General features: G+C 64.9%; 2 protein-coding genes across 6 annotated transcripts in view; one reads left to right on the top strand and one right to left on the bottom strand.

The window, feature by feature from the left end:
• IL23A (interleukin 23 subunit alpha) overlaps window positions 1–12166 on the bottom strand; it is a 28428-nt gene that overhangs the window by 2213 nt on the left and 14049 nt on the right. The window lies entirely within an intron of this gene.
• Window positions 41–12147, top strand: PAN2 (poly(A) specific ribonuclease subunit PAN2). Of its 5 annotated transcripts, none has more exons than XM_025191403.1 (27): window positions 41–2025; window positions 2172–2240; window positions 3177–3411; window positions 3913–4082; window positions 4328–4448; window positions 4610–4687; window positions 4782–5049; window positions 5623–5965; window positions 6379–6475; window positions 6593–6712; window positions 6933–7052; window positions 7127–7255; window positions 7346–7545; window positions 7712–7854; window positions 8059–8165; window positions 8337–8435; window positions 8673–8746; window positions 8936–9077; window positions 9355–9492; window positions 9565–9624; window positions 9749–9839; window positions 10084–10241; window positions 10349–10492; window positions 10570–10749; window positions 10841–10934; window positions 11087–11284; window positions 11364–12147. In XM_025191403.1, exons 3-27 carry the CDS (start codon window positions 3196–3198, stop codon window positions 11396–11398), a joined length of 3525 nt encoding a protein of 1174 aa, XP_025047188.1. In that variant the 5' UTR covers window positions 41–2025; window positions 2172–2240; window positions 3177–3195; the 3' UTR covers window positions 11399–12147. The 5 variants fall into 5 exon arrangements, with proteins under 5 accessions (XP_025047188.1, XP_006035284.1, XP_025047187.1 ...); XM_006035222.3 differs by having other exon boundaries at window positions 43–2025; window positions 2169–2240; window positions 3177–3480; XM_025191402.1 differs by having other exon boundaries at window positions 43–2025; window positions 3177–3480; window positions 11364–12146.

The following is a 12166-nucleotide window of genomic DNA, read 5'->3' as shown; positions in this document are numbered from 1 at the left end:
CCCCCCCCCAGCGTGAGCCAGGCTGCCCCAGGACTTGATACTGGGGGTGCTGGGTCTATCGAGGCTCCAGCCCCACCCCCCCCTCAAGTGCCAGCCCCCCCAGCAGAGGGTACTTGGCTCATGGATCTTGGGGCAATCCCGACTCTACCCAGTGAAACCCGGCCTGGCCAGCTGCGTCCCCCCGCACCCCCACCGAGACACATTGCAGCGCCGGGTACTGCACGCGCCTCTGCAATCCTCCCTCCCGCCCTGTTGCGACACAACCCACATGGCAGCTGGGTGGGGGGGGAGGCAGCAGCTGGGGACGCCTGGGTCCTCTCCCAGGAGTCTCCCATGCCCCAGCACCTGCTGCTTGGGGGTAACAGGGGTCGCTGGGGTAGGGGGCTGTGTAGAGCAGAGCCGTGGGGCTCCATGGCCCTGATCCTGAGCCAAGGATGCCCTGGCCGTGCCCTGCCAGGCAGGTGACACATGGGTCAGTGCCTCTGAGTCCCTCCGTCCCTGGAGTTTCCTGCCTGGGTCAGGCGGGAGATCCCCTCGTTCCTGGGACCCTGCCCAGGCCTGGCTTGGAAAATCCAGGCAGCAGGAAGGCTGCAGGCCAGGGGTGGCATTCCCACCCCCTGGCATTGGGGTGGCTCCCGGCGCCCCCTCCACCCACCCCTGGAGGCTGCCCCAGGGGAAGAGGAGGAAACGCCGGCGGATCCCAGCCTCGCCGCAACACGCCGCAGCGTGGGCCCAGAGCCGCAGCAGGTGGAAAGGAGGAAGCGCCGGGTTATTTGCATGAGCTATTGCTGTGGCCGCCGCGGCCCTTCCATTGACGCCTGCCCCTGGTGACAGCCCGGCTTGCGCTGGCCAGGACGTTCCAGGAGCCCCGGGCCGGGGTGGGGCAAGCCCTGACCTGGGCATGAGTGTGCTGGCTGAGAGGGCAGAGATTTCCCAGGAATTTCCTCCATGAGCTCAAGTTTCCTTCACCAGGTGCCGGCAAGCGAGTGGGAATGATTCCCCAGGGCCATGTGCGGGGTTCGTGGGGGCAAAGGGCTCCCACCAGCCTGCCCCTTCCCCAGGCCGGTGCCGGATGGTTCAGGCCCCACGCGCTCGGGACCCCAGTTTGAGGCCATCAGGGAGCCGAGCCGGAACCGCCCCAGCAGGGTCAGGCAGCCCTGGGCTGGGGGCACCGCCAGACCCCCAGGGAGGTCCTGGTTCAGGGCACCAGTGCCTTCAGCCATGTGAGCAGAGCCCGGCCAAGCCCACATCCCCCGGATTGGCGCGGCTCCCTGGGCAGGGGCAAAGGGGCCAAGCTCATTGCACCCATGTAAATCCGGATGGGACCACCAGGACCCCCCAGACAGGGCCTAGGGCACACACGGCACCTGCTCCTCCATGGCCTCAGCAGCCGGGCTGGGTATTTAATTGCCCCCTTGTTAATTGCACGTTAATCCCAGGGGGCTTTTCTTTCCTGGGGAAGGGGCTGAGTGTGTGGGGTCAAAGCCCAGGGTTCGGCAGGGCCTTGGACCTTCCTCTTCTGTCCTTCCCTGGGACCCCCGTGTTTGGGGCGCACGTTTTAACGGGTCAGTCCGGCTGCAAGATCCCGGAGTGGGAAGATCCCGGGGACTGCGTGGGGCGATGGCAGCCCTGTGGATGCAGCTGGCCCTTTAAAATCTCACAGCCGTAATGGGAAGGGCCCCGCGCTTTCTGTCTGCTCCTTCTTTCCGTCGTGTGCTCTCGGCTAAGCTTGGCAGAGCCCTCGGCCCGCCCCTGCTTGGATCTGATTGGTCCGCCGTCCCCGAGGCTGGCCTTTCATTGGCCGCGGGGCCTGTCACAGGAGAACAGCCGCCGTGGGGTTTGTTTGAGCGTTTGGGGCGGAAGAGAAGCCCACGGGCGGGGGGGGGGAAGATGCGGAAGGCGTTGCCATAGCAGCGGCGACGGCAGCGGCAGGGAATGGAAAGCGGCTCCGGCCCGGGCAGGGGCGCAGCGGACCGTGGCGGCTGCCGGGGGAGACGGGCAACTCTCGAGCGCAGGGCACTCTGGGTAACGCGGCCGCGCCGCGCGGGGGATTCTGGGCATCGGGCCCCTGGCTGGGGCCTGGGCGAGACGAGGGAGCAGAGGATTCTGGGTAACGGGCCTTGTGCTGGGGCAGAGGATGCTGGGTAATTCCCCCCCCCTCCCGCCAGCAGAGGGCAGCGGGTGACTTGACCACATCGCAAAGGCTTCTGGATAATAATCTCTGGAGTAGACGGTTATGGGTAAGCCCCCAAACCAGGGGTCTGTGGTTAATTTGCCTATAGAGCAGAGGGTTATGGGTAATAGTTTCTGGAGCAGAGGCTTCTGGGTAATCCCCATACCAGGAGGCTGTGGGTAGCTTGGCCATAGTGCAGGGGTTTCTGGGTAATGCTTCTCAGAGCAGAGGGTTATGGGTAAGCCCCCAAACTAAAGGGCTTTGGGTAATTTGCCTGCAGAGCAGGGGCCTTTGGGTAATCCAAACCAGGGGGCTCTGAGTCACCCGGTCACAGGGCAGAGGCTTCTGGGTAATCCCTCCACACCAGGGGATTGTGGGTCGCTTGGTCACAGAGCAGGGGCTTCTGGGTAATTGAAACCAGGGGGCTCTGAGTCGCCTGGTCACAAAGCAGAGGGTTGTGGGTAATGCTTTCTGGAGAAGAGGCTTCTGGGTAATCCCTCACACCAAGGGGCCATGGGACATGTGCCCACAGAGCAGAGGTTTCTGGGTAAGGGTGTGTCTCCTATGTCCCCAGGCTCAGCTGGGCCAAGGCAGCAGTTGCCCACCTCTGTGCCAGCCCCTGCTGGGGAGGCCCGGCCCTGGCAGCTTGCATCCTGTTGCAGGGGACAGTGTGAACTGCAAAGCGGGGGTGGTTCTGGGCAGGGTCGCGCCCCACGGCCGGTCTGGCGGGGATGGCACCTGTGCATGGAGCTGCAACCGTGCCTGAGGTCTCACAGGCCTGGAGTAGTTGAGGCACAAACGTGGCTCCTCCATCCCCACATGGGCTGGGATCTGCCCAGCCGGCTTCTCCCCAGAGCTGTGAGGCCCCCTTGGGGCAGAGTGATTGCCCCCCTGTCAGGTCCGTGGCCCATGGGCTTGAATTCAGGGGGGCCCCATGGCAGGGGGGGAGCCTGGCAGCCTTTCCCATGGCACCCAGGTCCAGCCCTGCCGTCTCATCTTCTAGGGAGACGCCCGCGTTCACCATGAACTTTGAAGGCCTGGACCCGTCGTCACTGGCGGAGTATGCCTCCCCCCTGCACCCCGCCCTGGAGCCTGTGTTGGACCCCCACCTGCCCGCCACCCTGCTGCAGAATGTGGAGCTGGACCCCGACGGCGTGGCCCTAGACGGCATGGCTGTGCCTGAGTCGGTGCACATCATGGAGGGTGTCTACTCGGAGCTGCACACTGCCGTGTCTGAGGTGGGCGTCCCCGTCTCTGTCGCCCACTTCGACCTGCATGAGGAGATGCTCTGGGTCGGAAACCACGGGGTAGGTGCCGGAGCGCAATGGGTTTGTGGGCAGGGGTGGTACAGAGGGAAGAGCTCTCTGCGGGGCTGGGATCCGGGACATGGAGCTGACACTGCAGGGATGGGCAGTGAAGGTACAGGTTTCCACAGGGACTGGAGCAGGGCAGGGGATTTTGCGCCTGGTTGGGTCAATGCTGGCCTGGCTCTGCTGTGACAGCACAGATCCCCTCCCTGCCCCTGCCCAGCCCAGCGCCCCCCTCCCCATCCCTGTTGGGGCCACTTGGGCGACTCCTGCCACAATGCTGCCTGGTCAGATACGGAGCACTGAGGGCAGCCTGGCTTGGCACCTGTTCCCAGGCTTCCCTAGCACCCCTCCCTGGTCCCCAAGGCCTCTGGCCAGGCCCCCCAGCTGTGCTGGATGGGTACCAATGATCTGCCCCCGGTGCCCATGCAGGGCCATGCCACCTCATTCTTCGGGCCCACACTGGAGCGATACTCCTCCTTCCAAGTGCACGGCAGTGATGACGTTCGCCACATCCAGAGCCTGGAGAATGGCATCCTCTTCCTCACCAAGACCAACCTCAAGTACATGTCCCGAGGTGGCCTCATCATTTTCGACTACCTGTGAGTCCCCACGGGGCCCTGGGGGCTGGGTGGGGCAGGCAGCAGCTTGGGGTAGGGGCTGCTGACAGTGGGGGGACCTGGGTTTTGCAGAGGCCCAGTGATTGCCTTTGCCTGGGGGCTGAGCAAAGCTGGCTCGGTCCCCGGTGAGGGCACATCAGGGCCCAGGCAGGGGGAGGGGGCTGTGGCAGACTTCCCAGCCCCTGGGGGTGAGAGCTCACTCCTGTCCCCTCCCCCGCCACCCACAGCATGGATGAGAGCGAGGACATGCACAGCCTCCTGCTGACGGACCCCAGCACACTGCTGGTCGGGGGCCTGCAGAACCATGTCATCGAGATCGATCTCAACACGGTCCAGGAGACTCAGAAGGTGCAGCAGCTGGGCCCCATCCTTGTGGGGGGCAGCAGGACTCTGAGAGCCCTGACCTCCCAGGAGCTGGTCGACTAGGATATAACCCAAGAGTCTGGGCCCCATGCAGCCAGCGGGCAGATGCCCTCTGGCCTGTGCTTACTCCACCTCTTCCCCTGCAGTACACGGTGGAGGTGCCCGGCGTCACCATCATGCGCCAGTCCAATCGCTTCTTCTTTTGCGGACACACATCAGGAAAGGTAGCACAGTCCCGCCCTTACCCGTGGGACCTCCCTGGTGCTGCCGCCCCCCCGAACCCCGTGCAGCCCCGTCATGGCCCCTCCCTGCCTCCAGGTGTCAGTGCGGGACCCACGCACTTTCACGGTAGAGCACGAGCTGGACGCCTACTCGGGCAGCCTGTCAGACTTCGACGTGCACGGGAACCTGCTGGCAGCCTGCGGGTTCTCAAGCCGCCGTGCGGGGCTGGCCTGTGACCGCTTCCTCAAGGTGTATGATCTGCGTGTGATGCGGGCCATCACCCCGCTGCAGGTGCACGTGGACCCCGCCTTCCTGCGCTTCGTCCCCACTTACACCTCCCGCCTCGCCATCATCTCCCAGACTGGTAGGGCCCAGCCAGATCCCTGCCCCTACACCTACCCAGGCCCTGACAGGCTAAGGAGCCAGGTTGCCCCGACTCACTAGCCCCTCTGCCAGTCTTGGGGAGGTCCCTGATGTGGGTTTTCCAGACTTGGTGCAATCCAGGGATGGCGGGTGGGAGGCAAGAAGCAGCATGGGCAGGGGTGGGGAAAGCTATGGGGGAGCAGGGGTCTGGGCAGGTATGGGGCAGGAGGGGGAGTGTGGGCATGGGCTGGTTCCAGGGCTCCACCCTGCACTTCCAGGCCCCAGCTGGGGCAGGGATCTGGGGCTGTGGTTCCCATAGGGTGTCAGGCCCCAAGGGCCGTAGAGCGGGGCTTGGACGACCCTCCTCCTCCAGTCCAAGGGGCCACAGCACTGCCCAGCCTGGAGCCCTCCTGGGCTAGGAGCTCCCTGCGGCACCCCTGCTTGCACCAGGCACCCCACAGAGCTGGGGGATGTGCTCCTCCTTGCCCCGGGGCTGGGACATAGGGGTCGGGAGCCTCTCGACTCTTCCCCACCCCCCGCCCGCGTCTCCAGCCCTGTCCCGTCATCCATGCAGGCCAGGGCCAGTTCTGCGAGCCCACGGGCCTGGCCAACCCGGCTGACATCTTCCACGTCACCACGGTGGGACAGCTGCTGATGACATTTGACGTGTCGGGCACCAAGCAGGCGCTGGCCTTCGGTGACTCAGAGGGCTGCGTTCACCTCTGGGCTGACTCGCCCGAGGCCACATTCAATGCCTTCTCCCGGGAGACTGACTTCGCCCTACCCTGCATCGTGGACTCACTGCCCCACCTCGACTGGGGCCAGGACCTCGTACCCCTCTCGCTCATCCCCGTGCCCCTCACCAGCGAGACCTTGCTGTCCGACTGGCCCGCTGCCAACTCGGTCCCTGCCCCCCGGTGAGAGCCGGCCCAGTGGCACCTGGAAGGGCCCAGGCCGGGGTGTTGGCGGGCGGGGGCTGGGCTCTGACTCTGCTCTGGGGAAGGATGAGTTGAAAGCCTGGCCATGCTGCGGACGCTGGGGAAATCCCCCGGCGCTTCCCCAAGAGCTGGCTGCACCCTGGGCTCCGTGGTCAGACTCTTGCACCCGCAGTCTCATCCAGCGCCTTCCCCAGCCCAGCTGTGGCTTCTTGCACTGCATCAGAGTCTCTGCTACAGTTGCGGCTTCCCCCTCAGAGCCCTGCTCCCCCCCCACACCGGCACTGAGCTGATAGGTCCTAGGGATGGCTCCACTGTCCCCAGGAGCCCCAAGCTGGGCCCAGAGCCCAAAGGGCCAGTGCATTTCAGGGGCTGAGCCACACTGTGTGCCACAGGCGGGCGCCACCCGTGGACCCCGAGATCCTGCGCACCATGAAGAAGGTGGGCTTCATTGGCTATGCCCCAAACCCCCGCACCAAGCTTCGCAACCAGGTCAGTGCAGACCCTGGGGGAGAGCCAGGAGGACCGAGGGGCTGGACTGTATGTGTGTGTGGGGTTGGGGGTACACAGCACAAAGTAACCAGGCTGTTGGGTCCTGTCCCCCCCCAGATCCCGTACCGGCTCAAGGAGCTGGACAACGAGTTCGACAGCTTCAGCCAAGTGCCTGAGTCCCCCATTGGCCGTGAGGAGGAGCCACATCTCTACATGGTGGCCAAGAAGTACAGGAAGGTCTGACCTGGTACCTGGTGGTGGGGGACGGGCAGCCAACTCTGGCCTGCAGGGTCTGCCAGCACTGGTGGGGGGCAGCATGGGACCCCCCAGCCATAACAGTGCCAGGGGCCTTGGCCCATGGTGGGGAGCTGCTGTGTCATGGGGCTGCACTGTGGCCCAGCCTGGGTTTGGGGGTCACAGCTGGGAGGTCCCACACTGGTGACTGGCACCTGCCCAGGTCACCATCAAGTACTCGAAGCTGGGGCTGGAGGACTTTGACTTCAAGCACTACAACAAGACGCTGTTCGCGGGGCTGGAACCCCATATCCCCAATGCCTACTGCAACTGCATGATCCAGGTGAGGCTGCCACCCCACTCCCCTGTCTCCCAGCCCCAGCCGTGCCCAGCCTCCCTGACCTGGTGCCCCTGCAGGTGCTGTACTTCCTGGAGCCCGTGCGCTGCCTGGTGCAGAACCACCTGTGCCAGAAGGAGTTCTGCCTGGGCTGTGAGCTTGGCTTCCTCTTCCACATGCTGGACCTCTCCCGTGGGGACCCCTGCCAGGTGAGCTGTGCTTGGATCTGTACTTGTCATGCAGCTGGGGCCCCAGCTCCTGGCATGGAGCTAAGAGCCCCCCCCGATGCCCACACCCAGGGCAGCAACTTCTTGCGCGCCTTCCGTACCATCCCAGAAGCCTCGGCACTGGGCCTGATCCTGGCTGACTCAGATGAGGCCACAGGGAAGGTGAACCTAGGCCGCCTGATCCAGAGCTGGAACCGCTTCATCCTCACACAACTGCACCAAGAGACCCAGGAGCAGGAGGGGCCACAGGCCTACCGGGGCGCTGGTGGCAGGTAACACCATGTTCATCCCCATGCACGTAGCCTCCATGCTGGGCCACCCACATGAACCCTGAGTGGTGCAGGCTGTCCACTGCCCCCGGGGCTCTCCATGGCAGCCCTGGGCCCCAGGCTGGTCTCTGGCCGCAGGCAGCACTCAGCCATGGCTCTTCTCGCCCAGCAGCTTCGCCTCAGCTGGGGAGTCGGTCATTGGGCAGCTCTTCAGCTGCGAGATGGAGAATTGCAGCATGTGCCGCTGTGGCAAGGAGACAGTGCGCGTGTCATCCACCCTGCTCTTCACCCTCTCCTACCCTGACAGCACTGGTAAGGCACACGCCAGGACGAGTGTGCAGCTCCCTGTCGAACTAGGCCTGGTGCCAGCCCGTGCCCACTCGGGGGGCATCACAGCTGTTCCCTTCCCCTCCCCTCCCCTCCCATCCCTGGGTAGCAGTGGGACACAGCCTGCAGCTCCCTGTGCTGACCACATTCATCAGGATTTGCACTGATGAGGCTGTGCCCCTTCCCCAGAGAAGCCCATCAAGGACTATGAGTTTGTCCAGATCTTGAAGAGGAGCATCTGCCTGGAGCAGAGCACGCAGGCCTGGTGTGAGAACTGCGAGAAGTACCAGCCCACAGTGAGTGCCAGAGCAGGTTCACATCTCCTGCCGATCACCTGCAGGGCCCTGATCCCACATGGCCTGGGGAGGACAGGCTGGGCCACGGGCAGTGCTCCGCTGGCTCTGGGCTCCCCCCATCCCTCAGGGGCTGCTGGCACCTAGCCCTTCCCCACCTTCCCCCTGCTCCAGGTCCAGACCCGGAATATCCGGTGCCTGCCGGACGTCCTGGTCATCAACTGTGAGGTGAACAGCTCCAAGGAGGCTGACTTCTGGAAGGTGCAGGCTGAGGTGGGTGGTGCAGGGGCAACTGCACGAGTGGGGTGGCAGGATTGTGCCACCCCCTCTGGGTCTCAACGAGGTCTTTGCAGTCCCTGGAGCTGGCACTCATGACAGTGTGACACCAGCAGCTCTCCGGATCCAGCTGGACCCTGGGGGTGGAGGTGCCCTTGCCGGGCTGTGTCCTACCCGTCCTTATCCCAGGGCTCCTGCCCACCATGCTGAGCCTCTTGTTCACCCCCTTCCCAGTTTGCCTTCCAGAAGGCGCTGATGAAGCGAGGCCTGGAGGTGCCCAAGGGCAAGGACCTGGCACTCGGTGACTGGTAGGTGCCTCCCCCAGGGCCCTGGCCCCTCCGGACTCCCAAGGCTATGCAGCCCCTAGGGCCTTCAGCTGCCCCAGCTGTTGCTGAACGCAGCTGCCTCTGGGGTGGAGTGGAGCTGGCGCCAGTTGCCAGCAGTGTAGCTGGCCCTGGTGCCTTGGGGCCCAGAACCCACTGTGCTTGGTCCTGCAGGAAGGAGCTAGGCAGTGCCGAGCCCGGGCAGCCCTACCCCTCCATGGAGGAGCTGAAGAATGTGTGGATCCCCCACGCCATCCGCATGCGGCTGACCAAGAACAAGGAGCTGGATGTCTGCAACTGGAGCGAGAGCGATGAGGTGCCGTGGTCCCCGGGGATGAGGGGGCTGGGGTCAGTCTTGATCCATGCCTGGGGCTGGAGCCTGCACCCATTGTCTGGCAGCTGGGAACCAGGGGAGGCAGCGGGGGCTGTCTCTGGGGTCCAAGCTGATGCTCCAGGCCCCAGAGCAGGGGCTAGGGTCCCCTTGTGGTCCTGGGGGGAGAGGAAGGGGGCAAGGGCAGGACAGGACCTGGAACCACTGCCCTGGTCCGCACGCCAAGCCATGGGTGGTAACCAGTGCTGGTCGCTACCTGCAGCCAAGTGTGTCGGATGACCCCGACTCGGTGCACGTGTATGACCTGATGGCCACGGTGGTGCACATCCTGGACTCCCGTACTGGCGGCAGCCTCGTGGGGCACATCAAGGTTGGGGAGACCTACCACCAGAGGAAGGAGGTGAGTCACCAGACCCAGGGAGGTGGAGGGGGCTGCGCTGGGCAATGCGCCATAACACCCCCTCCCCCACAGGGCGTAACACATCAGCAGTGGTACCTCTTCAATGACTTCCTCATCGAGCCTGTGGACAAGGTGAGGGAGCCCCAGTGCCAGGGCAGAAGCCGGGAGCTGTAATGTGGCAGTCCCCATTCTCTCATTTGTTGGGGGGGGGCACAAGGGGGTGTCCCTGTGCCTACACCCACACCGTTGCCCACAGTGGGAGGCTGTGCAGTTCGACATGAGCTGGAAGGTGCCGGCCGTGCTATACTACGCCCGGCGCAACCTCAACGCCAAGTACAACCTCACCAGTGAGTGTGGGGCTGGGGGGACATGGACCAGTCTGTACCGGGGGTGCGGCTCACGCTCATATCCTGCTACTGTGGCCTGCCCTGACGTGGCCCCGGGCTGGGCAGGGCGCAAGGCCTGGGGTCCGTGCAACTTCTGATGCCCCCGGGAGGGCATTGCCACCCCCCTGGGCAGGTATCACCCCACCCCCATGGCCGTTCAGGTTCTACGGCCCCCCCCCCCAGCCCCGTGCTGCCTGCTTCACAGTCAAAAACCCGATCGAGGCCAGTGTACTCCTGGCTGAGGCGTCACTGGCCCGCAAGCAGCGCAAGTGCCACGCCACCTTTATCCCGCTCATGCTCAGTGAGATGCCCCAGGCTGGCGACCTGGTGGGGCTGGATGCCGAGTTCGTCACCCTCAACGAGGTAGGACCTAGGGCTGGGCAGGGGGCCAGAGCTGTGCAACCTGGGCAGAGGGACCCCCTGGGGGAGCAAGTGGGGGGCCGTGGAGCTTCAGCCCCACCCATCCGCAGGAGGAGGCTGAGCTGCGCAGTGACGGGACCAAGTCCACCATCAAGCCCAGCCAGATGTCAGTGGCGCGGATCACGTGTGTGCGCGGCCAGGGCCCCAACGAGGGCGTCCCCTTCATCGATGACTATATCTCCACCCAGGAGCAGGTATGGCCCCTGCCCCCCACCCACCCCTCGGCCCCAAGCTTCCGTCCCTGCCCTACAGCCCCCTTCCTTCCCCCCAGGTGGTGGATTACCTGACCCAGTACTCAGGGATCAAGCCAGGGGACCTGGACGCCAAGATTTCCTCTAAGCACCTCACGACACTCAAGTCAACCTACCTGAAGCTGCGCTTCCTCATCGACGTGGGGGTCAAGTTCGTGGGCCACGGGCTTCAGAAGGACTTTCGGGTCATCAACCTCATGGTATGCCTCCCAGCCCTGGGTCTTCCTGCTCTCCCTGGGGCGGGTGTACAGGGACTGCGCACAAACCCACTCATCTCTGCCCCTTCTCCAGGTGCCCAAGGACCAGGTGATTGACACAGTCTACCTGTTCCACATCCCCAGGAAGAGGATGATCTCACTGCGCTTCCTTGCCTGGTACTTCCTAGGTGAGTGGAGCCCTGGGCTGCGCTGGCAGGGCAGGGGAGATGCACCCTGCCCGGTAAAAGCGCCGCTGGCTCAAGCCGTCCCCAGGGCTCTCTGGACAAGGGTCAGAGGCAGCTGGGTCCCCAGTGACCAGTTCCCCCCTCTGGCCCCCCAGACCTGAAGATCCAGGCGGAGACGCATGACAGCATTGAGGACGCGCGCACAGCGCTGCAGCTCTACCGCAAATACCTGGCACTGAGCCAGGGCAGCGCCGAGCCCGATGAGGTGCGCAAGGTGCTCAAGGGGCTGTATGAGAAAGGCCGCAAGATGGACTGGAAGGTGCCCGAGCCTGATGGCCCGGGCAGCCCCAAACGTGAGCCGCTGTCCCCACCCCTTCTGGCACAGGGCTATGCCAGCGCCCTATGCCCGCACTGACCCCCATCTCCCTGCAGATGCCTCTGTGTACCCGCCTGTGCTGGCGCTCTGACCCCAGCTGCTACTGCACTCTGGCCTCAAGGGCCCATCCTGCTCTGTGCCCGTGTCTGGACAGGTTGCTGCGGCTGAAGCTTCCTGGGAACATCCAACCTCAGCTGCCACCTCCTGCCCGTGGGACCCCCCCTGCCCCACAGGGGTCCTGGGGCCCTACACCACCCCTGGCCCCCTGTGCAGCTGCAGGGGCCTGTGGCTGCCTGGGGTTTTTAATAATTTGTATAAAAGGTGCGTGCAGTGGGGCAGGTACTCAGGACCCACCTTGGCACCTCGTGTCATGGGCTTGCCCTGCATGTCACCAGCACCCGGTGCCACCGGCTCCAGGGTAACTCATAAAGCTGCATTGGCACTGTCAGCACCAGCCGTGGTCTGTGTCCTCCTTGTGTGCTGGGGCGGGGGGAGGGCTCTAAACCTCCGCGTACCCCAACCCTGCCCAGGGTCCCCCGGAGCAGGCCGGGACGGTGGCAGGTGCCTGCTGCGGGGGAAGCCGGGGTCCGAGTTTTGGCCCAGCACAGACACCAAGCAAGTCCTCAGGCAGAGCAGTCGTGCCAGGGCTTGCAGGGGCCGACCCTGCGGCTGGGGAATCCCGGCCTGGCTCCGCTGCGGGCTCCAAGCCGGGGCCACCTGCTGAATCATCAGCCCCACGCCCCTTCCCAGGAGTCCGGCCCTGCCACCCCCGGGCTGGGGAGAACCCAGGAGCCCGGCCCCTGCCTCAGGCCCGCGGGACTCCGAGTCCCAGTCCCGGCCACGTGAGGAAAGGGCCCAA

The sequence above is a fragment of the Alligator sinensis genome, unplaced genomic scaffold (assembly GCF_000455745.1).
Source record: "Alligator sinensis unplaced genomic scaffold, ASM45574v1 scaffold1065_1, whole genome shotgun sequence".
In the NCBI taxonomy this organism is placed as follows: domain Eukaryota; kingdom Metazoa; phylum Chordata; order Crocodylia; family Alligatoridae; genus Alligator; species Alligator sinensis.
The sequence above is the reverse complement of the archived record's forward strand: the minus strand, read 5'-3'. Positions and strand labels throughout refer to the sequence as shown.